The sequence below is a fragment of the Amphiprion ocellaris genome, chromosome 12 (assembly GCF_022539595.1).
Source record: "Amphiprion ocellaris isolate individual 3 ecotype Okinawa chromosome 12, ASM2253959v1, whole genome shotgun sequence".
Lineage (NCBI taxonomy): Eukaryota > Metazoa > Chordata > Actinopteri > Pomacentridae > Amphiprion > Amphiprion ocellaris.
In genome coordinates this window covers 27,609,489-27,636,858 of record NC_072777.1, presented here as the reverse complement: position 1 = coordinate 27,636,858, position 27,370 = coordinate 27,609,489, and the positions used below count along the sequence as shown (strand labels likewise).

The 27,370-nt window shown below is 39.3% G+C and overlaps 2 protein-coding genes across 2 annotated transcripts; one reads left to right on the top strand and one right to left on the bottom strand.

Annotated features, from left to right (window-relative positions):
* The first annotated feature begins 1,278 nt into the window (after positions 1-1,278).
* pdia6 (protein disulfide isomerase family A, member 6) lies at positions 1,279-8,829 on the top strand. Its single transcript, XM_023267024.3, has 13 exons — positions 1,279-1,434; positions 1,752-1,893; positions 2,490-2,547; positions 3,623-3,749; positions 4,004-4,110; positions 4,193-4,317; positions 4,859-4,973; positions 5,435-5,575; positions 5,976-6,060; positions 6,301-6,373; positions 6,460-6,618; positions 6,766-6,862; positions 8,139-8,829. Exons 1-13 carry the CDS (start codon positions 1,416-1,418, stop codon positions 8,208-8,210), a joined length of 1,320 nt encoding a protein of 439 aa, XP_023122792.1. The 5' UTR covers positions 1,279-1,415; the 3' UTR covers positions 8,211-8,829.
* hpcal1 (hippocalcin-like 1) lies at positions 8,738-23,456 on the bottom strand. The gene is made up of 4 exons (XM_023267026.3): positions 23,158-23,456; positions 14,342-14,842; positions 12,973-13,078; positions 8,738-9,482 (listed from the first exon to the last, which is right to left on the bottom strand). The coding sequence occupies exons 2-4, from the start codon at positions 14,717-14,719 to the stop codon at positions 9,385-9,387; spliced, it is 582 nt and encodes a 193-aa protein (XP_023122794.1). The 5' UTR covers positions 14,720-14,842; positions 23,158-23,456; the 3' UTR covers positions 8,738-9,384.
* Positions 23,457-27,370: the final 3,914 nt, after the last annotated feature.

Here is a 27,370-nt window from a genome sequence, read left to right as displayed (position 1 = left end):
AATTACATGAGCTATGTACACTACCAGTCAAAAGTTTGGACACACCTTCTTATTTAATGTTTTTTTCTTTTCTTTCATGACTATTTACATTGTAGATTCTCAAAGAATGCATCAAAAGTATGAATGAACACATATGGAATTATGTAGTAACCAAAAAGTTTGAAATAGGTCGAAACATGTTTTATATTTTAGATTCTTCAAAATAGCCACCCTTTGCTTTGATTACTGCTTTGCACACTCTTGGCATTCGCTCCATGAGCTTCATGAGGTAGTTGCCTGAAATGGTTTTCCAACAGTCTTGAAGGAGTTCCCAGAGATGCTGAGCACCTGTTGGCCCTTTTGTTTTCACTCTGTGGTCCATCTCATCCCAAACCATCTGGATTGGGTTCAGGTCAGGTGACTGTGGAGGCCAGGTCATCTGACGCAGAGTGAAAAGTTATGGTGACTTATGTTTAAAAAATTGATTCATTCGTTTTTGAAAACTGTAAAAAGCCGTGAAAATCAGGCAGCGAAGGCGCCAAAAAATAAATTTAAAAAAAATGAAATTATTTAATGTTGAAAAAAATTTAAGAATATATGAAAAAAGAGACAATAACAGTAAATACATGTAAAAAATAAACATTTTAAAGCTAGGTCTAAAACAGTAAAACTGCGGTCACACTGTAAAAGAATGGATTACTATTTCTAAAAATACAGATGCTTCGTGTGGACATTATTTACAGTTGTGGCATGTATTAATTACAGTTAATGTGTAAGTTAATACTTTTTTCCGTGATTTTTAGTGGGTAATATCTGTAATTGACCAAAATAGGGGTAAAGGGGGCAAATTAACAGCAAATTGTTCAAATTAGAATTTTACAAACTTTTTAAAATGTTCAATTTTTTGCAATGTGGGCTGATTGTTTTTTAGTTTGTGAGTGTGATTTATGTGAAATGGTTCTTCTCACACTACATTTTCCTTTACAAATGAATATTGTTTCCTGTATTTGTGTCTCTAATATGTAAATACCTAAGCAGTGTTACTTTCACAGTGAGGTAAGGGGGGTTCTACATCTTCCACCATTCCACCTTCTTTTAGGGTACTTTTACACCATTGCTTTGTGAAATATATGATGCAATATATATCACAGATGCACAAAGACATTACGGTGTTACACTGAGTCAGTCACATCCTACATCTTCTCTTGGTGCGGCTCCATGTGTTGTTTCCTCCTCCTTCCTCTCCAGCGCACCGGTTCCATTCAACTACACGGCGGCCGCTGATTGGCTGAGGCGCGACGTCTCCTCCTCTCGACCAATCAGCGTGGGCCACGGTGAGCTTTTTCGATCTACTTTTGTGGGAGCCGCAGCGGCAGCAGGCTGGTTGTGTGGTCGATTTAACGGAGCGAGGAGACGAGCAGAGAGCAGCTACAACCATGAGACCGCTTTTATTCGGTGAGAGACAACACCAGCAGCTTTCCAAACTCATACAAAGTGTCGTTTTTGTGAACGCATTTATGATAATGGCTTGTTTTCGCTGTTGTTGGTTAGCTTGAGTAGCTAAGTGGAGGTGCAGAAAACAGAGCAGGGCCTCAGTTATCGTTGAATCAATGAATTAATACACGTAAAATTCACTTGCCGTTACATAACTATAGGTAGAAACTGTATATGAAGTAAGTAAATTAGTTCCTTGTCCCTGCTAAGTTTAGCTAATGTTTAATTAACTGAGCACACATTTGTGAGAGTAAACCTTGCTGTATGTTGTGTTTCAGGAGTGCTGGGCTGCTCACTGGTCCTGTCTGTCCAAGCTTTGTACTCATCCAGTGATGATGTTGTTGAACTCACCCCCTCCAACTTCAACAGGGAGGTGATCCAGAGTGACAGTCTGTGGCTGGTGGAGTTTTACGCTCCCTGGTGAGTCCTTCTACCTGTGGAGACCATTGTTCTGTGATCAGATCAACCAAACGGTGCCACAGTGATCGTAGTTTAAATACATGGAAATTGTGGTTCAGTCACCAGTTGTAATTCCTCCCCTTCACCGACACATTAACCTTGTGATCGGAAGAGACCGTGGAGGCTTGTAAACAAACTCGGTAGCTCCTCCTATGTTACGCAGATGCAATCTTGTACAGAAGTGCTGAACACAGAGATTAAACCAGTAGAAGATATGTTTTAAAATAGATAAAATCAGTCTGCATGCATGCACACACAGATGCTTCACAGAATAGAGATATAATATCATAAAACCTACATAAATGAAAGCTGGTAAATTCACTGGTTCTGTAGTTGTCATGTTTAACCTTTTGATGCACATGGGTCAAAAGTGACCCATATTCAATGGAGTATGGGTATCTTTTGACCCATGTTGTGCATCAAAGGGTTAATACAGTACAAATTATGTCTATAATAAAAATATCTTGACAGCAATTAAAGGTTTTCATCTTTTCTAATTCAACATCAAAATGAATTTGTTTATGGACTCCTTGCATCTCTTCTGCTTATCGCCTCAGGTGTGGACACTGTCAGAGTCTAGCTCCAGAGTGGAAGAAGGCTGCCACTGCCCTCAAGGTAAACAAAACGTCTTCGGCCATCTTGGCATCAGTTAGCATTTACGTTCTTGACTAACTGACTGACTGTTATCTCAGCAGAAAGCAATTGCATGAAAACATGTAGGAGCCCAAGCAGAGAGGCGCTTTGTTGACATTACATATCCCCACATTTCTAGTGAATACCTTCATTGGTAATATGCCAGTAGATAGGGGATGGTTATGTACGCTTTAACTGGATATTTAAATATATCAGGAACAGTTTCTTAACAATAATGGAGACAAGAAGGTAAAGGCAGTTGTTAAAGATTGTTTCCCTTGAGTGTTTTCAGTTCTTAAAAACAAGGAAAAGAAAAAATTGTAGCTTTAACACAATTACCGACCGCAATACTTTTATATAATTGTTAAAAACATTTGGGTTCACCCGTATGAAAACAGCTGCCTGAAACTCAGTGAAATGTTATCTTATATTTCTACATTGTTTTCCACCGTTTCCACCCTTCTATGGTTTAATGGCACCAACTCTTAATCTGGAAATGCTTCTCAAATATTCAGCTTACTGCATTTCAATGACTATTAACATTAACTGCATTCATTTACTTGCAAACACCACAGCATCTCTGTGGGCACATATTGGTTTCAAGCCAAAGAAAAAGGCAAACCCAGTAACTCGGAGGGGGCGATTTGTTGAATTTGCAGCAAAAAGGTGGTGATCAAAGGCACTAATAACCTAATGTAAAACTAACAGACGCATAAAATCATAAGAAAATGACAAATAGTTAATTGCTGTGATTTGTATGACAGTTAATCATCTTTTAAAATTGCATGATCATGACAGCTCTTCAAGCTGGGGTGTTAATACGTGGGTGATCATGGGACCAGATCCAGATAATAGCAAGACTTGTTCTTTATTTCGTGGGTTGTGCTTTCTTGAGCGTAGTTATCACCTCTAATAATATTCATCTAAACCACATTGTTTACAATAATATAACAGTTGCGTGTCAAGCAGTTGTTTACTGACATACGGACTATGAAGCTATACTGATATATTATTTTGCAATTAAACATCTGTTTGTTTTTTTGTGACTGTTCTTCAGGGTATCGTCAAGATTGGGGCCGTAGATGCTGACCAGCACAAGTCACTGGGTGGCCAGTATGGCGTCAGAGGGTTCCCCACCATCAAGATCTTCGGAGGCAATAAGAACAAACCAGACGAGTACCAAGGTACGTATAGTAGTAGGAGGAGTTTTTCTGGTGGACTAATTCTAGCAAGCTAAATACAGAAAATACTTTCAGAATATTTAGAAGAAAAGCTCATGTAGGTGAGACCCAAGCACACTTTGTCTTTTCTTTAAAAATAACATTTTCTTTCATAGGAAACTTTCATTATTAGGAGACACATTTTCCTATTAGGTTCTATAATACAGTATTGCTTAATGCTGCAATGTCTGAAATCTGCTTGTCCTTTTACCCCTCAGGAGGACGCACTAGCCAGGCCATTGTGGACGGAGCAATGAATGCTTTGCGCGCTCTGGTGAAAGACAGGCTGAGCGGCAAGTCCGGTGGCTCTGGCTACAACAAGCAGGTTGGGGAAGCAGTGAACCTGTGCAGCGGCTTTTAAGTTGCAGTTGATTGTGGTTAAGTAACACATACCTGTCATTTTGCAGAGCGGCGGTGGCAGCAAGAAGGATGTGGTTGAACTCACCGATGACAACTTTGACAAGATGGTGCTGGAGAGTGATGATGTGTGGCTGGTGGAGTTCTTCGCCCCCTGGTGTGGACACTGCAAGAAGTGAGTTTTGTGCACGAAACAGTGAAACCCTCTCACTATAGCAAACTACGGACGCTTTTAAGAGGCGCAGTTGCAAATGTGAAATATACTGTGTGTGTTTGAGAGTTCTACTGCCACCCCTGTTCAACAAAGGTTAATGGAATTGTTTGTCGCACTGAAAGTACTGAAAACTGGCATTTGAAAAACTAAATGTTACTTGCCAGAAACAGTGGCCCAGTAAGTCTGGATAATCCACAGACCTCACTGTGAATACTTCTACTACATCAGTTGAATTAAATCCATATCTGAGCCGTTATTCCAAACCCTCCAAAAGAAGTTTTCTACATTTGAAGTCAGTATCTCAGAAGCACACATTTGCAATATACTGTTTTTAAGTAGTTTTTTCATTCCGGTGACACTTTTTAAAGTCAGTCATATTAAAAGAAACTGTGCTAGTCTGTTATTTTCAATTGTGATTTCTGTATTTGGGGTGAAAACAAAAACCTCCTTGAACATATGATGAAGATTTTTCTTTACTATCATGCTTCTCCTTCGTTACCAGCCTGGAGCCTGAGTGGGCAGCTGCAGCCACAGATGTCAAGGAGCAGACCAAGGGCAGAGTGCGCCTGGGAGCTGTGGATGCTACTGTACACCAGGTTGTGTCCAGCCGCTACGGGGTGAGTAAGAACTGACGAAAACTGCTGCATTTCTAAACACGGAGCACATTTTTCAGTGCAAAATGACGGAAAAGGTTCAACTCAATTTACATGTCAAATTAGTTGTTAAGCTCTGACTGCATCAGTTTTGCATAAGAGGCTTTAACCTTGAAAACATGCCTGCTAGTAAAGTTTGAAAGTCTCAAACATAAAATGACTATGATTTGTTTAAGTCTTCTTACACTGAATTGAAGCCTCTGCTGCCATTTTTGAAGAATGTCTGTTAATGTTCAAGCAAAGCATTCATACTATGTTAGTGCTATATAGTGGGTCAGGCCGGCCATACTAATTAAACAAGGATGACTTTGCCTGAGGGAATCCAGCTTCAAAGTCAAAGCTGCATATCTTAATTTCTCTTCATTTGCATTTGTTCCATCAGCTAAAATCAAAGGAATATGTTTTTTTTTTCTTTGTGCATCCAGATCCGTGGATTTCCCACCATCAAGATTTTCAAGAAAGGTGAGGAGCCAGAGGACTACCAAGGAGGTCGCTCCCGCAAAGATATTGTTGAGAGGGCTTTGGATCTGTTCTCTGACAACGCTCCTCCTCCTGAGCTGCTGGAGGTCAGTAAACATGTATAATACGGTTGTTTATGCATATTTGTAATGTTGCTGTTGGACCCACATAATGAATAAAGTCACAGTCTACAACAGAAAAGTTTAAGATAACAGATTTTTGCCATTGCAAATAATGTGGCCCAAAGAATTCCTGTTATTTTCATTAATGTGTTCTGTAGAAAATGTTTTAGCACAAGCTGCAACACCAAACAAGTAAAAGAAATTCAGATTAAATCAACACAACATCCAAAACACTGTCAAAAAAGTTTTCTGATGTTTGGCACAATTTCTAAAATTAAACCCGGACGTCATGCGTCACATTTGAACTCACGCTTAATAATATGGTCTGTATGCTTTGCAAAAATTTAGTGAATTCATAGAAAACATTCCAATTTTTGCCTCTTAGATCCTCAATGAAGACGTCTTGAAGAAGACCTGTGAGGACAGTCAGCTGTGTATAATCGCTGTCCTGCCACACATCCTGGATACAGGTGAGGTCACACACACACATGACATGATAGTTTGTAAACAAATTATGAGCTTTAGCAGAAATGTGGAGTCATTAGGGCCTTATGATGCATCTGCGCCTTACAATTCTCACTTGTCATGTAATAACAAACTCCACGCTTCAGTTGTAAGGATAAATCTGACACAAAACTTAGGACTTGACAGAGATATTAGAGGGAGTACGTCTTCACTCACCATCATCTGCTGTCCTTGTATCTAAATAGGTGCATCTGGTAGAAATGGCTACCTGGAGGTGATGATGAAGATGGCTGAGAAGTACAAGAAGAAGATGTGGGGGTAAGGACCTGAGACCAGCCAGAGATGATTAATATTTAAATTACTAGTTGTGACTGTGACTAATAGTCTGCTTTCTGTCCCGTCAGCTGGCTGTGGACTGAGGCAGGAGCTCAGATGGACCTGGAGGCCTCTCTGGGTATCGGTGGCTTTGGTTACCCCGCCATGGCCGCCATCAACGCACGCAAGATGAAGTTTGCTCTGCTCAGGGGCTCCTTCAGTGACACTGGCATTCATGAGTTCCTCAGGTAAAGGGTGCAATTCTGCGATTTTTTTTTTTTTTTTTTTTTTTTTTTTTTTTTTTTTTTTAAATTAAATATACCACTATAAGAAACAAAGCAGAAACTCCAGATTCAGCTGAACGGTGACACTCACATGCCTGATTTTCTCTTCAGGGAGCTTTCTGTGGGCCGCGGCTCAACTGCCACACTGGGAGGAGGTGCAATGCCCAAGATTCATGCTGTTGAACCCTGGGACGGCAAAGATGGACAGGTGAGTGGGAAGATCACAGCAGTGTCGTGGTCAGAGTGTTTACTAATGTATGTATGGACAATCGCAGATTAGAGGCCTTCACCCAAATAGCTTTAATCCTCTGAACCCTAAAACCCACCAGCAGGTTTGAAAATGATCTTTGAAAAAAATGTCAACATTACAACACTTATCATTTTTAACTTTTTAATGTTCCTCGAGTAGTTCCTACTCATCTGTGACGCACTGCTCTGTCGGAATATCAACCAAATCTAAGCTTGAAATTGCAGTATTTCATCAAATTTACTTAATTTTTACAAAAAAATCCTTGATCTAACCAGATTATGATCTGTTCTGAAAAAACACATCAAGAAATTCTGCGGTCCTTCATTTAAAAGTGAAGCTATAAGCTGGAACCAAGTTAGGTGGCAAAAAGTGAGACTTTTTGGCTGAACTGCAGGCTGTTTTACTTAGTTAAATACATTAAGTGAGTGCAGAAATAAATAATAAAAAAATGTAAATGTTAAATTTCTGTAGTATGTGTAGTTGCCACTTTTCCTGAGTACTGATAACTTTGGAAAAATGCTGTATATGTTGATTCAATCTTATTTTGTAAAATTAATAGTAGCCATGGTTGTACTGTTTCCATAAAGGTGCAAATTATTTTTCAAAGATAAATGAGCCCACAGTGAGTAAAAATGTGACGGGAGCAGAAAACTCTCAGAAACTGCTTGGAGTTCAGTTGGTTGAAACATTTGTGAGTCCTCAAGGACACATACAATATAATAAATGGGAATGTAACCGAAAATTGTTATACTTAGAGCACATCTGTAGCTGAACAGAAAAGATTCTCAAGTCTGTGACTGTTGCGGCTGTTTGGGTGAAGTCTGCACACAACGAACATGAAAATAGAATTGATTGATCCAATTTGATGAGGGCTAAACTGTTATGACCAGATGAACGGATTGGCGAATCCCCAGAACGACAAAGCTTGTGGAGTGCTCTCAGTCATAAACCAGCAGGATATAGCAGATAATTCTTCAAAATTAGGTTAAATGTAGCTTTATCAACCTAGCATCATAAATGAAACTCGTACCAGCTTCTTACAGCCTCTGTACTGCAAATTTACACTATGTCTCCACTCTTATGTAATATTGCAGGTGAACTGTTCTCAAAAGATCCAGATAACATTTCTTTTTCCACAGTAAAAGGCCACATGCACCTGTTAAGAATCTTTGAAAAGCTTATCAGCATTGTTGTGAACAGCTTGTCTTTATTTTACCCTCCATGTCCACCTCAGCTTCCAGAGGAGGAGGACTACGACCTCAGCGATGTGGACCTGGATGACGATTTTCAGAAGACTGAGTTATGAGTCCAGACAGGCCGGAATCTGATCCAGACTGGCTCGGTCTGGTCTGGTCTGGTCTGGTCTGGTCCTGCGTGACCCACCTTCCCCTCTCCTGTGGACGAATGGGAGGCCCGGTCACCCAGTTACTGAAATACTCCAGAAAAGACACATGGGAGACACCTGCAGTTTCTCACATCATCTTTCAGTCATGCGGGGACAGGAGGGAGGGGAGTCTCCGTCGTGTCCCTGGAGTGAACTCTTTCTCACGTACCTGCTGAACGTATGAAGCTGCATATTTATACAGCCGCCGCCAGCTGAGGAGAGGAGGGAGGAGGTTCTGAATGTCACACTTCAGCTGTTCATTCAAGTCTTTTTTCAAACATTGTTCCCTCTCCCCTCTTCAGCCGCCCTCGAGCACGTATTTTAACATGTGGACTTGTCAAAGTAATACTTCAATGTCCAACCTGATGTGACTTTAACATGTTTTTTCTCTTTTTAAACCAGTGAATGACAATTGTGGTGGGTCCAGGACAGGGGGAATACTGTGGGACTTCTTGTGTAGATTTTTCTTACACGACTTTATTTCAATTGTGTGAAAACAAAATGACATTTTTGTTACAAAAATAAAAAGGAATAAAAACAATCACAGGCTTCTTATTCACATAGACTGTTATAATATCAGAAAATCACTGAGCGCATGCGATACCAAATGCATATAGAGACTGCTCAAAACACCAACTTGTGCCTTTTAAGCTGCTGTTGATATTCTGAACAACAATAAGCCACATTTCAACAGTTAAGTTGAATCAAATTATACTAAGTGTTTTAATTAGTTTCCTCTTAGTGTAACATAACGGGTTGTCATAATACTTAAAAGCATATAATCCAGTCAGTATAAATATCATATGGCACTTCACTTAAGGAAAACGGGTAGAAACAATTTCAAGGCAAAGAGCTTTGGAAAAGCACAAACACAGGACAGCTTAACTAAAAGCACTTCATAGTCCACCGAGACGGAGCCACGTTGACAAGAGAAGTATACATTAATGTAAACAATAAGACATGGAGTGTTAAAATGAAAGGTTTCTGGTGAGACGGGGTGGTGACGACCAAGCCTCTATCAGACGAACAGCATGAAGCTGGATGCATGTGGGTGTGCATGCGTGATAGAGTGTGTGTCTCATTGTCCAATACGTCCTCAGAACTGACGCGAGGCTCCCTGGTCCGACTGCAGCAGTCTGACAATGGACGGGTCGCTCTTGGCACCTTTAATAAACTCCTCCAAAGACAGTCTACCTGTGAAGAGACCAAAAAAAGAATCTCCAGTCAGCAACAGTAAAACGTGACAGTGAATCATCCAGCAAACCACCCACAAAAATCCCCCCCAAAAAAACAGCTGATGTTCCTTTTGAGCTCATGTGACAAGTATAATCACCGCTGCCCCAGATACAACACAGCAAAGTACACCATGTCTTTTTGAGTCAATTACAACAAAGATGCATTAATATTAAGCCATTTATAGCTGTCTAGTTACATCAGCCAGCAGGTGATGTTGTTGCGCTGCTTTCATGTATTTCTAGTAATTCATTGTGAGAACTGATTAGCACTTTAACAAGTAAGAATGGGTGATGCTACTTGTATATAATTACACATAAAAGCTTACTGGTAATTATTTTTTAAAAGTATAATTTCAGTCACCAATTGCAATGTAGTCAATTTGGAAATTCATTGTGTGAATAATTGGAAGACACTATGTACAAAATTGCAACAATCCACCTGAATGACAACATTAATTTTATATTTATTTTATATCTATTTTTAAAAAAATGTATTAAAAAAATCTAGAAGAACATAATAGCTAATTTTTGTTGGGAATGTTTTGCCTAAAATACATCAGGGTGAGCATTTTCTATTGCATAAAATCTTGCAACAGCATTAAAAACTATTTTAAAAAACAGCACTGTGAAGTAAATTCATACCTAACCATCCTTGCACAGTTATTTTACATTTTACCTGATCATTTTGTAGCAGCACAGTATCATTAAAGCCTCTGAGCACCCATATGCTAATAGCAAGCAGTGCAAGGATTATAACTGTATTTAAATTTTGATTAATCTACCACAAATCTAAAAAGGTAATTTTGGTGGATTTACCCTCTATCACAGCTGTAGCAGCTGTAAGCCTCGTCTGCTGGATCATGTGATGTTATAAAACTTAAGTCTGAGCCACAGCTTGACCTTCAGACTTTCAGAACCTGCTTCAAAACAAACCGAGCTGCCGTCTGAATATCCTTAAATATCTTAGCGAGCCGTCACATGTCGAATACATTCAGAGCAGCGAGGCCTGGGAAGTGCTTAGATCACATCACATGGGTGTAACATCACATTTTCACACTAAATGTCAACCCACCAGCATTGGAGTGAATCAGCAGGCTAAAGAAGCAAACCACAAAGACTGCTAATGGTTTTTATGCGTTGTGTTCATGTTATGTCATGTTGTTAAATGATAGCCCATTTCTCTCTCCATCTTTCATCTTCCCCGTTGCTCTCCAAAGTGTTCTGTGGTTCTGTAAAAGGACTATTACATAACTAATCTTTCATGATATTTTCTTTTTGATGTGTTTCTTTTCAAACGATGGATACAAACTCTTGTCATAAACGCTGCTATATTAGTATACTTATTTTTCACATTCCCTCTAAGCCAGGGGTCGCCAACACGGTGCCCGCAGGCGCCTGGTTGCCCAGAGACCACGTGAGTTGCCCTCCACACATGTTCTAAAAATAACACTAGTCACCATGAAATTCCTTATTAAAAAATTGGAGTTGCTGTTCTTTTAAAATCTAAAATACTTACATTAATGCAGATTTGAAACTACAATATTTGTTATAATTTTTTTTAAAAACAAAAATGTCTTCGGTGTAAATGAACTTTGACCTTGTCCGAGTCAAAGTTCACTGCGCATGTCCAACTACACGTCACTCTGCTGAAGCGTCAGGACGCAGACACTTTGGGAAGCCAGATGTGGTTTTTACCCCCAAAACATGACAGAGAAGTGAAAGAGAAAACACTATTTTCACGATGACGGGAGGAAGAGTTCTTTTTTAACGACAGTGAAAGATAAAGGTATGTGTCCTATTTGCGGGGCGACTATTGCGTCGGCAAAGCGGCATAATGTGGAGAGATGCTACTTTAGCCTCCACAGAGCTTCCATGCTAACTAGCCACCTGGTAGCACATAGACTGTATGCGCACCACGGACAGGAAAAACCTGGGACTTAAAGGCAGCCTTAGCATCTACTACGTGGCTAAAAGTTTCTTCGTGGAGAAAAATGCACCATTAGAAAGGCTTGTTCTAGTGACGACAGACAGCGCTCCCTCCATGACGGGTCGCCATGCAGGCTTCATTGTACGATGCAGAGGTGATCCAGACTTCCCAACATTCCTACATTACCACTGCATCATTCACCAGCAGGACATATGTATGTACAAAAGTGGCCAGATTTGATCATGTGATGACTCGTGTCGTGAAGATCATAAATGGCTCCAAAGCCAAACAACCAGGACATTGAAGGTGCTGCTGGAGGAGCTGTCAGCTGAACATGGTGACCTGTTACTACACACAGAAACCCCATGGATCAGCAGGGGAACAGTTTTGTAGTGTTTTTTGTCACTGTTGGCCGAAATCAAAGAGTTGATGAGATCCAAAGAGAAGACACCTTGCTGCTTCAGGACACTGAGTGGATTCTTGACCTTGCATTTTTAACGGACATCACTGGGAAACTGAACCATCTGAACTGTGAGCTGCAAGGTAAAGGTAAGACATGATAAGCTCTGCAATGCCAGGCTTCCCACTAACACACATTTACAGACAAAGAAAGAGGTAACATGTTGTCATTCAAAACACCATGCCATTACACAAAAATGTGAAAAATAATTTGTTGAAAACATGTAATGATTTGTTGTTATGATCTGTTAAAAATGTTGCAATGCTGGTGATTAGTACTAATGTAACAGGATTTATTTCATAATGTGAAAGAGTTCATTTTTTTCTTACATAACTGATAATTTATACAAACATGGGACAGAGTTCATGAATTGTTCAAAAATGTTACAAAGGTAGTAGTTTGCACAAATGAAGCATGATTTGATGACAATGATTTCATAAAAATGTTAGAAGTGATAATTTGCACAGAAATGTAACTGGTGTGATTTTGAACAAAATGCTGCAAATATGCTGATTCATACAAAACTGCCAAGAAAGATCTTTACCAAAGTTTCAGAGATGGGATACCTGACTTTTAAATATTGGAACAGATTTCCATATATATATATATATATATATATATATATATATGTGTGTGTGTGTGTGTGTGTGTTTCCTACCGTCATTGTTGTGGAAATCGTTGTTAATAATTATTGTAAGGAATAATTAACATAAATGTGATCAGTCTTTTTACAGATTATTTTCATTATTATTATTATTGTTGTTTAAAGTTGATGGGACAAGTTTGCTCTTGAGGAAGTTTATATCAAACAAGGTGCCCTTTGTACTACTCAGTACCCTTGAAGTTGCTCTCAGGTTCAAAAAGGTTGGTGACCCCTGCTCTAAGCCCTGGTATATTGAAGCTTTGTGTTTATGGATGACCAGCACGTTCATTAAACAGCTTCTACCTATTTATTCTAAAGCAAGATGCAGGCCTGAGGTCTATAGTGATAGACTGCTATGATATCATCTCACAAAAGGACACACATGCACAGGGAACATTCACTCAACACACCAGTCTTACCATCATTATCAATGTCCATTTGTCTGAAGATCTTATCCGTCCTCTTCTCCGGTGTCGACTCATCCTCAGGCATCTTCATCACTGATGACACCATCTTGTAAATTGCCTACAAAGGAGGGTGATAATGATTGCTGCCGTGTGCATATTGATTTTGCTGGCTGTCTGTGTGAAGCTTTTAGGGAGCGAAGATGAAAAATAACTGTTCCCACATGACATAGTTTTTATGTATTGTCTGAATGCTCCGACCTCTTTTCAGCTGCTGCCTGACAATGACTGTGCTCTGACAACGAAACATCCTGCTGTTCCACTTGCTGTAATTCATTCTCAACAGTTTTTCCAGATGCGCGGCTACGCTGTCTATTCTACAGCTACATATTTTAAAAGCTACACACTTCATATCAAGTAAAAGTGTTTTGCTCTGATGAGAGAAAGATGTTTTACTGAAAAACACAAGCATTTTACAGTAAAAAAAAGTACAGATGCTTTAATGTAGTTTTTTTTTTTGCACATTCATTTGTATCCACAAACACAACGGACTGAGCCAATATTGATATGGCCCTGCAGGCTGCTCAGCTCACCATATTGGAAGAGTAAATATAGCCGCAGTGATAAGAAAACAGAAAGGGCAGCCTGCATCCATGATGGGAGGTGAAAATATCTTCTGATTTCAGACCTGTGAATGATCACTGAACCCTAAACTAGTTATTACCAGAAAGCTAGAACACACACAATGCACGGAGCTGAAATTATTTGTTGATTATTCAACAGAAAATCAACTATTACTGATATTTTTGTGTAGATATCAGGCATAAACGCCAAATGATAAGTTCCACCTGCTCAGATATGAAAGTTTTCTGCTTTTGTTTGTCATATGTGACCGTACAGTAAATATCTTTAAGATTATTGATAGGACAAAGCAAAACTTTAGAGGCTATCACTAGCTCCCGCTGTTTCTGGGTAATGCAGGCACAGCCAACTGTGGTAAAAGTAATCACAAAATCTTGGTTCAGCTCTTAGGGAAAGTGTAATGGGTATTTTCTGCAATTTTACAGCGAATTAAGACAGAGTGAACTATTTGCAGAGTACTAGGGATTTCATTTAATCAGAATTCTTATTTTGCTATTTAACTACATTTAGATTTTCAAAATGCACTGACCCTCAAAGGAGTAAAACAAGAAGTAGAATGTTTTAAATTTGCATTTCTCACTCTTTTTCACCTCACACATCACTGAAGCTCTTCAGATCACTAGATGTCCCTAGGATGATGCAGATCCTTACTCAGACTAGATAAGAGACTCACATAAAGAGCCCCTACATGCATTAAACACATCCAAAAGCATGAGTCATGCAGTTCATAATCTGTCCTCACCTGAACTATCTCTAGCATCTCTGCCCGGCTGATGTACCCGTTCCCATCCAGGTCATACATGCTAAAGGCCCAGCGCAGCTTCTGCTCCAGCCCACCGCGAGACGTCACACTCAGGGCGATGATGAACTCCCTGAAGTCAATGGTGGCATCGCCGTTTGTGTCGAACGTGCGGAAGACGTGCTCGGCAAACTTTGAGGCGTCTCCGTAAGGAAAGAAGTTGGCGTAGATCTTCTTGAACTCCTCCACGGTGAGGTGGCCGGTGGGACAGTCCTTCAGGAAGCCGCGGTACCACTCCTGCAGCTCGTGGTCGGTGAACTCCGTGTTTTCTCTCAGGTCGTTCAGGACCTCGGGCCGGAGCTTGCTGTTCTGTTTCCCCATGATCACGGCACTTTCACGGGCAGGCAGGTAGCTCGGTTAGTGTTTCTACCTTCTACGTTTCACTCCTCCACTCTCCCTGTGCTTCTACTTTCCACGGCGCCGGCTGCTCAGCTTCCTCTGCTCCTACAGGGGACCAACAACCCTCATTAATATCCTTGTGTGAATCATTAAAGATTCATGCGTTCAATAATTCCTCCCAGTTTTCTGCAGCGGTTTATCATAATTCATGTGCTTGTGATGCTTCTCAGGCAACAAAGCTGAGGAAGAAAATGTGGAGAGTTGAGACAGTGGTCATGCACAGGACAACAATAAGAGATAAGATGTCATCAGGACGCTATGTGTGTGTGTGTGTGTCTGCATATGTGTGTGGTGGCTGGTGGCCTGATCTCCGTGGATACAGTATTAATCCTCTGGCACGGTGATAATATATCGACCCATCGCTGCACGATAGAGGGACAAGTGTCCTGGGGCATTGTAATTCTCAATAAAGCCACTTTCTAAAAGGTCAGGCTGATACTGACTGTTGTTGCTGAGACGCCAACCTCGATTTTAATCCCCACCTTCATGGGCAAATTAATATTCTGATTGATTTTAAGCAGCTGGTATTCATATACAGATTAAAGAGAAGCACAATGATGGCTAAAACATACCAATGCAAACCAGGACACTAACACATTTGACCACCTGGGCCTATTCACCTTTGGGTTCTGTGTTTTGTCTGAATTCTGTTTCCATGGTTATATTCTGCAAAATAAGTTTATTCATGTATGCAGGGGTATTCATGATTGGGGATATGAGGGTGCATAAACACAGCACATCCAGAATAAAACCATAACAAACAGCATAGTAACTATTTGATGAGACACTGTGTATGAGGCTCGCAAACATGTGTGGGTTAGTAAGCAAAAAGGTTACGACACTTGGAGAGAAAATATGCATTTTTGTGTTTTCGTGGTGCAAGACTTTTTAACCAAATAGGAGAAAACATTTGCTTTGTGAAAACAGAAAAGTGTTATAGAGAGATTTATGGACAGATTACAAAAGGAGAAAACAATTTATTTGTCTGTGTATCTTTCAGAGTAACCTCAAATTTTGTTAGCATTAGCCATATGAAATTTGTATTTCACGAGAGATATGAGGTCTTTAGTGTGACTGAAAAAGAAAGAAACAGCCACATATCAAGTTTATTTTTAATAAAAACTGTTAGATAAAAAATAAAATAATAAACTGAAGCAAATGAATATTACGTTTATGGAAAAATTGGGGAAAAAACTGGCCAAAACCTGAGCTAATCTTTTTCATTTATCTGGTGAAGTGTGAGTGGGAGGGACAGAAAGAGAGATGTGCGGGGGTTGGGAGGAAGAAAGAATGGAAAAAGTATGACACATACAAGAAAAACTATTTCCAGCTATGCTACGTGGACCGCTTTGCTAATACCAGCAGTTCAATTATATAATAATAATCGTTCTGAATAACACCTCCACTCCTCTGTGTTACCTATAATGAATTTATGGGAGAGATGTATTATACCCGTGTCCTCTTTCTTTCAATTACTGAGATCTCACCGCTCCTGTCTTAATGGCAACAGGACGATTCGATCTGTGGAAGAACAAACGATAGCAGTGGGAATTTGCATGAGGTCTTTTCTCCGTTCAGATGCTCTCATTTCTTATGATTGTCACACAGGTGTAATTTCCTGCGGTTTTATGAATCAAAGTCACTGAGTAACATGAGAGGCAGGCTGGTTTGAGGAATGGCCAGTGACGCAAACTCTTCACAGTGCTGCTCAGGGTTATGGATGGAAAAGAAATAAATGAAAGAAGGTGGGCAGCACGAGTATAATTTACTTCTTGCTCTAGTTCTCGTATTGATGCTTTTTTTTTTTTTTTATTCCACTAACGGTTGAAACGCTAACAAAAACAGATTCTATCTGGTTTTCGGCATCAGACAATCACCAAAGCCAAAATGATAATAAACTGTCTTTTTATTTTGTTTTTGTGAGTTTTTTGAAACCAGTTTTATCTATTTAGGTTTCATTTACTCAAGTATAATAGACAATTTTACCTCATCGAATGGTCAGAAATAACAGGAAAATTCCTAGATTTCTGTCAAACAAAGGGGCAAAGATGCATTGCCTTTGCTGTGTGTGGACTGATCATGCTCACAGCCATGAGTTAATTACCTAAGACCCCTTTTGAGCCAGGAAAAACCCTGCTAGGGCTGTGACTATTGCATGTCCTGTCATTAAACAAGAGGCACCTCATTGTCTCATCATGACCCCCACGACTCAAGAACACTAGTATTAGCAGTTTGCCATTAAGAATGCTAACAGAAGTTTCAATGATGTTGTTTTTCCCTCATTAATATGCAAATTAGTGCAGCAAGGCACACAAACGTCTCATCAAATCATCTACTCCTTATGCAGCACCGGTGGAGAATGTAGTCTCTATCTGTTATCACATTCATAAGAGCGTGTCTACAGAGTAATAAAGTCATGGAAAAACAGAGTTGAGAGACTTATGAAAATGTCCTGCATACTAGGTTCCAAACAATATTTGGAAGTGAATTACATTTGAAGCAAAAATGAAAATCTTGGGGTCAAAAATTAGAATAACATAAACAAAGATTTTCCCAATATTTACTCTTGGTGTTATGATTATTTGAATAGCTAATACTTATGTCATCTATTACAGTGACTGTAATATGAGTGACTGATGACTCCAGATAAAGAGAGTTGACTGCATTAGAGCCACAGCAGAACACATTTAAATGCATTTATTTTTCAGGAAAAAGCTAAAAAAAAAATTAATAAAAAAATTAAAAATTATGATACAGACAATTGAAAAAAGGCTGTACCATGGTGTTGGGAAATCTAAAAATGATACGTATGGGCGTTGTGTTCAAATTAACTTAAAACATCAAATGTTATGGGGAAAAAAACATTCATACTATTCACAAATGATGTCCTGGTTTTCAACAACTACATTAAACACCAGTGAGGATTATGGGGAATTGTTCTTTCTGTAATAATGCAAACTATTACTTGGATGTGAATATTTTCTGGGGTTTTTTCCCCCTTTCTATGACAGTAAACTGAATGTCTTTGGATTGTGGACAAAACAAGACTTTTGAGGACATCATCTTGGGTTTCTGAAACACTAATCGACAATTTTCACCAATGTTTTTCAAATTTATAGATCAAGCAACTAATCAAGAAATAATCGACAGACTAATTGCGAGTGATCACTAGTGCAGCCCTATTTTACATGTATTTGATCATAAACCAAACTACTGGACGTTTAAAATTTTGGCCTGATTATGGTGTTAGATTAAATGTCCAAAATGATTGAGTACATGAAAGCGTGATTCATTTTTTGTGCCGATATATCCAATTTTTGTCCAGACTTTTCACTCAAGGCCACAACCTCTTGGTGGTGCTAGTGAGTCACAGAATCAGCAAAGTCATTAGGATTCATACTCTGGGAACAATGGATGTTGCACAAAATTTAATGCAAATCCATTTGATAATTGCGACTAAATTGTGGACTGAGTGAGCGGAAGACCTACGCTGCTAGTAGGCTGCTAGTTTCTCTAAACACTTCAGTACACAGGCAATGCATTTTAAAACAATAACACCCTGTCAGATAGCAGGATTTTGTGGCGTCTTGTCCAGCTCAGGATATCAGGGTAGTGCACATTAAAGAGCAGCAGTGACCAACTATATCTTGAGAGTATAGAATCATGTTTGGTGTCTGTGTTTTAACTGGGCTACGGTATAAATCACACTGGCCTGCAGGCTCGACCATCGTCCTTCCGCTCTAACGCACAACAGGATGAGGAAGCGGCAGCATCTCCTCAGCTCTGGGTCACATGGACTTTTCCAGGACAGCTCAGTGTGCAGGCTGAGCTGGAGCAGACATAAATATGGGCGTTGCTATTTATTCCCTCAAACACACAAAGCCACATGAAACCCAACTAATTCCACCCTGGAAAAAAACTAAAAGTGGTGTCCTGAAGGTCTGAAGAAACTTTGAAGTTCAATTAAAAGTTTACCTTCAAGAGACACACGAGCAAAAGACAGTAAAACAGTGTATGCTGCGGTTAATGTAACACTAACATACTTACATAAGGCAGAGGGTTGAAGAAAACTGTTTTACAGATTTAAGTGACCTCTAAAATATGCTCCTGAAAGCCTAAACAAAACTTGAGCTTCTGCAATTAATTCTGTATTCTTTTTGTGACTTTCTTGTTCTTATTCGGATTTTAAAAAGTAGCTTGGTCTTTGAGAATTAGATTAAATAAACTTCTGTCAGTCTGAAATATAAACAGTTGCCTTACAATTGGTATTTTAAGCACATATGGACTATTGTTACAAATAAACTGCTGAATTTATTGCACTAAGTCCTCGCTGCAGGGATTGTTTTTCGCCTCAGGACATTACGCAGTTAGCTGTGTGCTGCTCCTTTTGTGCTTATAAAATGTAAGCAATTCCCACTTGTGCATACAGGTTTGCATTTGAAATGTCACAGGATCTTTTATAGGTTTTCACAGCTGAGGCAATTCTGGTGTCTTTTTTTAAACTGCTACATGCCGGACTGGAATTTATTTTGCGACGCAGTCAAAAATAGCTGCTTCCCTAAAAATTATTTCGCAAAGAAAGTCACGTTCTCGCTGCCTTGACTGCTGGAGTTGCAGAGAAAGTTTGTGATGTGAACACAGCCTGCGAGCATTGCTTGATACACAACAGCCCCTCGAGATGGCCATTCCACATTCGGTGTTTGAAATTCCCCTCGATTACACAGCAACAGTCTCCCTCCTTGTCCCCAACCCCCATAGCCATCCCTGTTCTGCACAGTTTTTCCAGTGAGTTCTCTCCCTAATGAGACTGTTTCACACAAGTTCTGGTGCCACATGTATCGCCCTCCCCAAGGCTACACTGGGGTTCCTGTAAACCTCTAACCAGTTTCACTGCTGTTTGCCGTTCTCAGGCTCACCTCATTTCCTGTGTAATGTTTTGTCAACACAAAGACAAAGTTTATTCTTTGCCCAGATGCTCGTTACTTCATGCACAGCAGAGGAGAAATTTGAAAGGAAAAGGGGGAGATGAAGGGTGAGTGTGTTCAAATAAATACCAATACTTGTGTGCAAATGTTGGGAGTTGGGCAGCCGCAATCCCAGTACACGGAGACTGGTACACAGCTGATGGAGCTCATTATGATGGTGCACCAGTTAGTGAGTACTGGTGTCAAAAAATAAGTAAAAAATCCACCACAAACTCAATATAAAAAATAAAGTAATTATTATTATTTAGTAATTATTATTAGTAATAAAGAACACAGACATGGAACAGAAGCAACTAATTCTTTAAATCACTTTTAAAGCAAAAAGATCTCGGCTTCCAACTGGTTAATTGTGAATTTTGACTAGTTTTCTGAAGTGTTGTCCAGCAATTTCAAAAATGTTGCTTCTTCTATGTGTTTTGACCTTTCGTCTACACCCACAGGCATTTTTAGGTCACTTAAAATGGACTCTTTCCAAGGTAAAGATGCTCAGAAACCCTGTATGCAGAGCTGACATGCACTGTGTGCACTGCTATCTCTTTTCTTTACCTGAGGTAATTCTGTGCCAAGGCAGACATGGCCAAAATAGTGCCATTGCTAACCTTGCTAACACGACATTCTGCATGTTTAGACATAAATGTACATTTACTTTTCCACTATACTGAGGAACAGAAGCATCACAATCAATCCACACAAATTATTCCTGCCTTGGTGGCCAACTGGAACTGGTAGATAGCTTTTGTTTCTGGCTTCTGATTGGCCAGCATGGCATTTTATTAGTCTGGCATGCTCTTGACAGCTTTTTTGTGTTTTCACGTGGATGGAGATTTATTTGGGGGGTATAAATCTCTGCGTACATGTGGACAAAGCCTAATATTAAGCTATTAGCGAGTAGAAACATGTCTTCTATTACAGTACAGTGAGTGTTGCTGGGTTCTGAACTTATCATGAAACATTTTTACTACATATCCAACTGATTAACCAAAAAATAAGTAAATGCATCAGCATATTGATCCATACCAAGAAAAATTCTTCTTGAGAACAGAGTGCATTAATTAGTCTTCTAATTTTTTTCCCCACACTTGCCAGTTTTTTATATGCCAGAGGTGTCACATCGAACGCTTCCCATCATTAACTCTGTATAAGCATGGCGATGAGAATGTTTTTCATGCTCTGAGCATTGTGCCTCTCTTAAATGGAATGAAATTCAAACAAACTGATATGGTTGAGCGCACAGACAGAAAGCACACTTCCCATCTTAGTGGTGCGTGCAGCCTGCTGTGCAGTGGACGAGCAAAGCAGCACTGCAGCCTTAAGTACTGTGTACCACTGGTAACAACGACTGCATCAGGTGGGTGAGGAGGTGGCCCAGGGTACAGGCAGGAAAAAAGAGAAAATGAGCTCTCCACTTATTCTCACTTTCAGCGCTGCGTCGTGGTAGTCTCTCTGAACTCGTGTCAGAGAAAATCATGCTGTGGATCAGGATGAAGTCCCCTGACACACCAGTAGTCAAGGCAACAAGATAGTAGAGCTACAGCTTACGAGAGGAAGGCAGTGTAACTATCAATCTGGGGCACACAGAGGGCAGGAGATATACTGAGACGCAACAGAAGCAAGAACATTATTTAATGTGTATTTCAAATATATGCTGTTTAATCTGAAACGGCAGTCGCTCCCTGTGCATCACACTAATTGCTTGAAATTGTCAGTTATACTGCACATACTGAATGTAATTGGTTTGTGAGCAAAAGTTCACAACTGCAAAATCATTATTTTTATTTTATCATGGAGTTTGTAAGAAGAAGCCCACATATTGGCTGAAAAATGGCTGAGTGGGTTTGTTTAATTTTGGATGCATCACATGTTGGCTTCGGTCTCGTTATAAAAACTGATTTTTTTTTTTTAACTGGTAAAATGGTGTGAAATAGTAGTTAAGATGAGTGGGATGGCAAAGCATAATATGCAGTAAGACATAGTTTTGAGGAATGGGTAGTAGAGCCTGGTATCGATTATAGGGAGTAAGAAATTCTGATATCGATATATTGGCAAATGTTGTTTATATATTTGTTTGAGTTATATTGATAAGGGAAAATGATGAAGTCATTGTGTATTAACTTTCCAGCAAGGTATTTAACAAACTAGTTCCCAATTTACCATGAAGACAAAGCTTGACTCTGCACCACTGAGCTCTGCTGCATGAGCTGCAGACAATGCTGACAGTGTTTCAGATTCAGATTCAGAAAACTTGTCCCCAGGGGGCAATTAAAAGTTACGTAGAGCAGGCAGTGCAACAATGACATAATAAAGAAATAGGGATAAATATATATACAAATCTAGAGCAAGTAGTATAAGAATAATAATAAAAAAAGAGAAAGAAGACAAAAAAACACAGCTTAGTGACATACTAGTGCAAATATGTCATACATAGAGCAAATACAAAAACAATCAGAGTTTCTCTGCTGACCAAATGTTGTGATGACCCTTTTTTGAAATTACACAATGCATTTTCTTCTATATCATGCTCTGTAAAAGAAAAACCAATACCGATATCAGCCAATAACATCGGCCAACCAATATATTAAAGGTAAACAAGCTTGACATGACATTCACTTTGAACCTTTGTTTTTCATTTAATTATACTGGGTCCTCACAGCACATAGTTTTTCCTAATTGTGGATAAAATCTCTCTCTTCTTTTTTTGTTTACTACTTTGCTGCAGAAAAATTTACGTGAACTTATCATATTGCCTTCCTACCAATTCGTGCTTCCAAAGCAAGCTGTAAATCTGAAAAAGTTAGCTTTCGATTTAGGTCAGCGTCACATATTCGGGTAATCTTTCATAAGAGAGATCCGAGAACAAATTAAATATACACAACACAAATGACAAATTCATTCCCAATAAATAATCATCTTACACACAAACACAGCTGCACTATTATTCTATTGATTAGTCATTGTTAAATATTATATATTACAATATAAAACCTACTGATTTAGTGAATGTCCGTATAAATATATATTACCATCATTTTCAGTGTGTTGCCCTGCCCTACTTTATCTTCAGCTCCATATATACATGCATGTTTATATTATTACTATATTTCTAGTATGCCTTCAAGATTTGTTTACAGTATGTTCAAGCTACTTGTAGAACTTTACCTGACTAAAAGTGTATTTCTGAGGATGCTGGGTGACATTTAGAGACAGTCTGAGTGTGTTTTCCAGAGTGATGTAGGTGAGATGTGAATGTGGGTGAGTCTATGGGTGTAGTCCTTTAACACCCTCCTCTGTCCTGGTGAAACTATACAAACAGCAGACTGGGCGCTCACTGGACTTCACAGAAACAAGTAACGTTATCACAAACTCAGAAAAACTTACCTTTTTTAATAAGCACTTGTATGTGAGTCTCCAAAAAAAAGTCCACGTTGTTTAAAGCCCACTTTTTCCCACTTTATGGCGTCTTAACTTAACCGTTAACTCAACACTTCCTCCTGCTCTGAAAACTCCACAGAAATTTATATGTAAGATGCAGAGTTCGAGAGATTCTGAGAACTAAAAAAAATAAATAAATCAAACCTCCGACCAGAAGACCGTGAATGTGGTTGTCTAGCCTCGGTTTTTTATAGCTGCCTCCAGTTCCCGGTGTAGCGGCTTTATCATTTAGTGGAAGATGTGGCACACAGCTCGGTTTTCGTCCGACTCGCACAAATCACTCGGAAGGGGGTTTCTTTTCCCTCCGAAGACAATGAAACCAACTCCGTCTGACCGCTAAAGCACTCGCCACAGTTAGTTGTAATGACATATGTGAGTAAATGCCAGGATGAACGTCACTGTTGCTTTAGATGAATTTTAATTATGATTTTCTTACTTGTAGTTTGTGAGTGGTGCTTCAACCCCCCCCCCGCAAAGTGAATGGATTCGCCCACACTCGCTGCTTCCATCGTAGAAACCAGTCGCAGCAGCGTCCTGTGGAAAATTATCACCGGAGACTATTATTAGCGCAATATCTAAAATAAACTGTTCACATTTGAGGGAAAAACTCGAGACTTAGACGAGCAAAGGCCAAGTAGACCTAATACAGCTTTTATGATGAAAAAATACGTTTAAAAAACAGCTAATCTTTTATAAATTTTAGCAATTCTTGAGACAAGTAACATCTCATAGACGGATTTATAGACGCACTTGTTTTTTCAAATTAAATCAAGTTTTTTTTAATATACTATGTAGACATTTTACAAGACAGGCAAAATGTATGTAGAATACAAGACAGTAACTTGTAAAAATCAATTTGCAAAACAAAAGAAAATACATACAAAATACTAATAAATAAGGCAAAACGGAGCCACAGCTTGTAAGGTCAAAGTCTAAAATAAGAATCATTTTAAATATTGAAATATTAAAAGATTATTTGCAACCACTAGCCATTAAAATCATGTACACCTTGGGATTCTTCTTAAATATGTCAATGAAGGAGGAATATTTGCTCTGGAGCTGCTATGATACATACTGGTCTTCATGTGGAACATTTAAAAGCAGCTGTTCTGAGAATTTAACAGGCCTCGGGGTAGAGCAGAGGCAGCGAGGCTCTGAAATGCACCAACCCACGCACCCATGGCTTTGTAAACAAATAAAAGAGCCTTTAAATCAATTCTGCAGTCAACAGGTAGCCAGTGCAGTATGTAATATGTGGTTAAATCCTCAGGGAAATATACAGTGCGTGTTTTTTTTCTTACACAAGTATCAATATCGTACCTTCTTGTTTGGACATTCCTTGTAATCACAGCCTACAGACTCTAGCATCATTACAGCAAGTGTATTTAATCCATCAGCTCTAATGTTATGGCACCATAGGTATTGCATAATCAAGTACTGATAATCTACTTATGACCTTTTTTCCATCTTTCCCCTCTGCCCTTTCTGAAGATGTACGCCTCGTCCATCAGCACCTATGACAGTAGTCTAAGTTCTCTCGTGTAGGCTAAAGTGACACTGCAGGCAGGATGGTGTGTATGTCAGCATTTCAGTGAGTGGATAAATAATTAACCGTGTGCGTACCTGTGTGTGTGTGTGTGTGTGTGTGTGTGTGTGTGTGTGTGTGTCTTCCTGAAGCCTGACACCTGCTTCTATAAGCACATGGAGTGTTTATCTCGACCTCAGAGTGAGTACAATGCAGTCAGAGGGGGGGATTCGAGGCAGTGATAAAGTAGTCTGAGGTTGCTTTTGTTGCCGTTGCCAGTTTGCAACTTAATACTGTCACAAGCCTGTTGTTGTTGTTGGAGTAATGCAGGTGAAGAAGACAGAACAGGCACCGCATGTTTCCTTTGAGAAGTTTATCCTGATTGCTGCAACTGCAATTATTCCAAATGTCGTTCAGCAACACAACATTTTAAGGCACAACGAGTGAATATGCATGTGCGTATTGTTTGGGTAACACAATCAAACTTAAGTCTAGGATTGTGAAAAACTAGTCCAGCAAGACAGAAAAGAAAAACTCAGACAACAGCCATGAAATTCTGTTCAGATCTCAAGATCAAGCTGCTGAGCCGACCTTTAACCTTGTTCACGCTCACTGGGATGTATGGGCATACATTTCTTGAGTGGATGCAGGGATACATGTGGATTTCTCCTCCTCAATAAAACATGAAACAAGCACTACAGCTACTATAACACAACCAAACAGGCAACCATTGCTGTATAAACAGTCTCTCCCATCTTAACCATGGAAGATTGTAAATCTTTCAGAGGAGACATAGGTGTCTTGGTCTCTCTCAGACAGCAACGGGTCTTTTCTCAACAGCAATAGGTCTTTTTTTTACTGTCTAGATGTGAATTATGAGCTCACCACTGAATCTAGTGTGGAAAACAGAATAAGCTGCACACATTTATACATTAACTCACCTCACACCAACTGCTTTGGTTTCAAACAGAAAACCAAGAAGAATATTTTTAAATTGAATGCTGTTAAATGTGCCCTTCTGTATTTTTGGTGTTTTTGCATTGTGCATAGTTAGTTAATTCACAGGTTTAATCAGTGCAGGTTTAGAACAAAGGTAAAGTGATTAATATGGTCCAGATCTGGAATGAAGATTTGGTTGTAAATACTTGTCAGCGTTTAAGAATGAGGATAATTCCTGGGTAGGTTTTCTGTGGTGCAGACACAATGTGAGGGATAATCTCCTTAAAGAGTATTCATTTTTGACAGTTTGGTTGGTATTTGTGCAATACTTCTGTCACTGAAATAGGAAATGCTCTTTTAAAATGCATTTTTACATAGAATTTTTTTCCACAAAGTTAATTTTGTATTGTTCAATTCAGTTGTTTGTAGTTCCCCCCTCCCATGGTTGTCATTCGGTTATTTAAGTTGGGAATGTTGTGTTTTCTTACATTTCCATCGCAACATGATACCTAAAAGTTATTAATTTGTGCATAAAATTTTAAAAGAATGCAGGAATTCAACATTTATACCCCCTTAATGTTTAAAAGAAATCTATGTCTGTGTTATGATGAAATGTTGGGCTTAAATACTGAAATCTTGCAGTAACTGGAATGGTTAAATTTTAAAGATTTCAAATGTTTACATTTTACATGGATGGTTGAGTAAAAAATTTTTTTTAAAAAAATGCAATGTTATAAAATCTAATCTTTAGCAAGTATTCTCACATTTTCCTATATGTATTCAGCCCTAACTTTGCAGTTATCACATCCAGGACTGTGTAGAACACTGAATGGTTGTTTTCCCTGCAGAAATACAGTGATCCACTAGAGGCCACTAACCATCCTTCAATCTGTCGCTGCAACTTGAGCTCTGCTGATGGGTGGGTTTATGGGATGACACAGAAATGTTGACTTCCAGCAGGGGTGTTTATGGACACAGTTCCTTTCCAGCCAATTACCAAAGAGTATTCTGTATTTGGACGTAGTGGTGCCATGTAGTGCCACCTCTCCCTGCTGCTTGTTTTTGTATTATATACAGTAGATTGTTGGTTCAAAAACACATCTGTCTTTAAACTGCATAGACATGTTGTTCATGGACACAGAAAAACATGAATGTGCCTTCAGACACACACACACACACACACACACACACACACACACACACACACACACACACACACACACACACACACACACACACACACACACTTGTGTTTACCTGGTGACATTTTACTCACTTTTGTCAGCAAGTAAAACAAACAGTATCAAAGTATCAAACGGTTTTTCCAATGCTTTGCTTGGAAAAAAGCACAAAAGTTCAATAATTACTTTATAAATGTGTGAAAACACTCCAGAAAACATATTATTTTCCTTACAGTGTCCTGTTGGACACTGTAAGTCTAAGCAGCTCCTTCCACGCTTATCAGATTTATCTAACTTTTAGACTGATAGCAGCTCTGTCTGCACTGAGTCAGAGATTTACAGTGATTTCAGAAACACCTCTTCCTTCTATATGCTACTCTCTGGTTACCCAACTACACAGCACCCGTTATGCAGCTGGTGACCCAGTGGAGCGTCACACTGTTCTGACGTGAAAGGACCTCAAGTTCAAGCTGATGTGTGTTGCAAAAAATGTGGAATTTTTTTCTACATGTGC

Excerpts from the sequence above, each read along its gene's own strand:
- pdia6 (XM_023267024.3), top strand. Across the intron at positions 6,061-6,300 it reads GCCACACATCCTGGATACAG|GTGCATCTGGTAGAAATGGC; the intron begins GTGAGGTCACAC and ends GTATCTAAATAG. Across the intron at positions 6,619-6,765 it reads GGCATTCATGAGTTCCTCAG|GGAGCTTTCTGTGGGCCGCG; the intron begins GTAAAGGGTGCA and ends TTTTCTCTTCAG.
- hpcal1 (XM_023267026.3), bottom strand. The coding sequence starts at position 14,719 with ATGGGGAAACAGAACAGCAAGCTCCGGCCCGAGGTCCTGAACGACCTG. Across the intron at positions 13,079-14,341 it reads AGATGCTAGAGATAGTTCAG|GCAATTTACAAGATGGTGTC; the intron begins GTGAGGACAGAT and ends CCTCCTTTGTAG. Across the intron at positions 9,483-12,972 it reads AATGGACATTGATAATGATG|GTAGACTGTCTTTGGAGGAG; the intron begins GTAAGACTGGTG and ends GTCTCTTCACAG.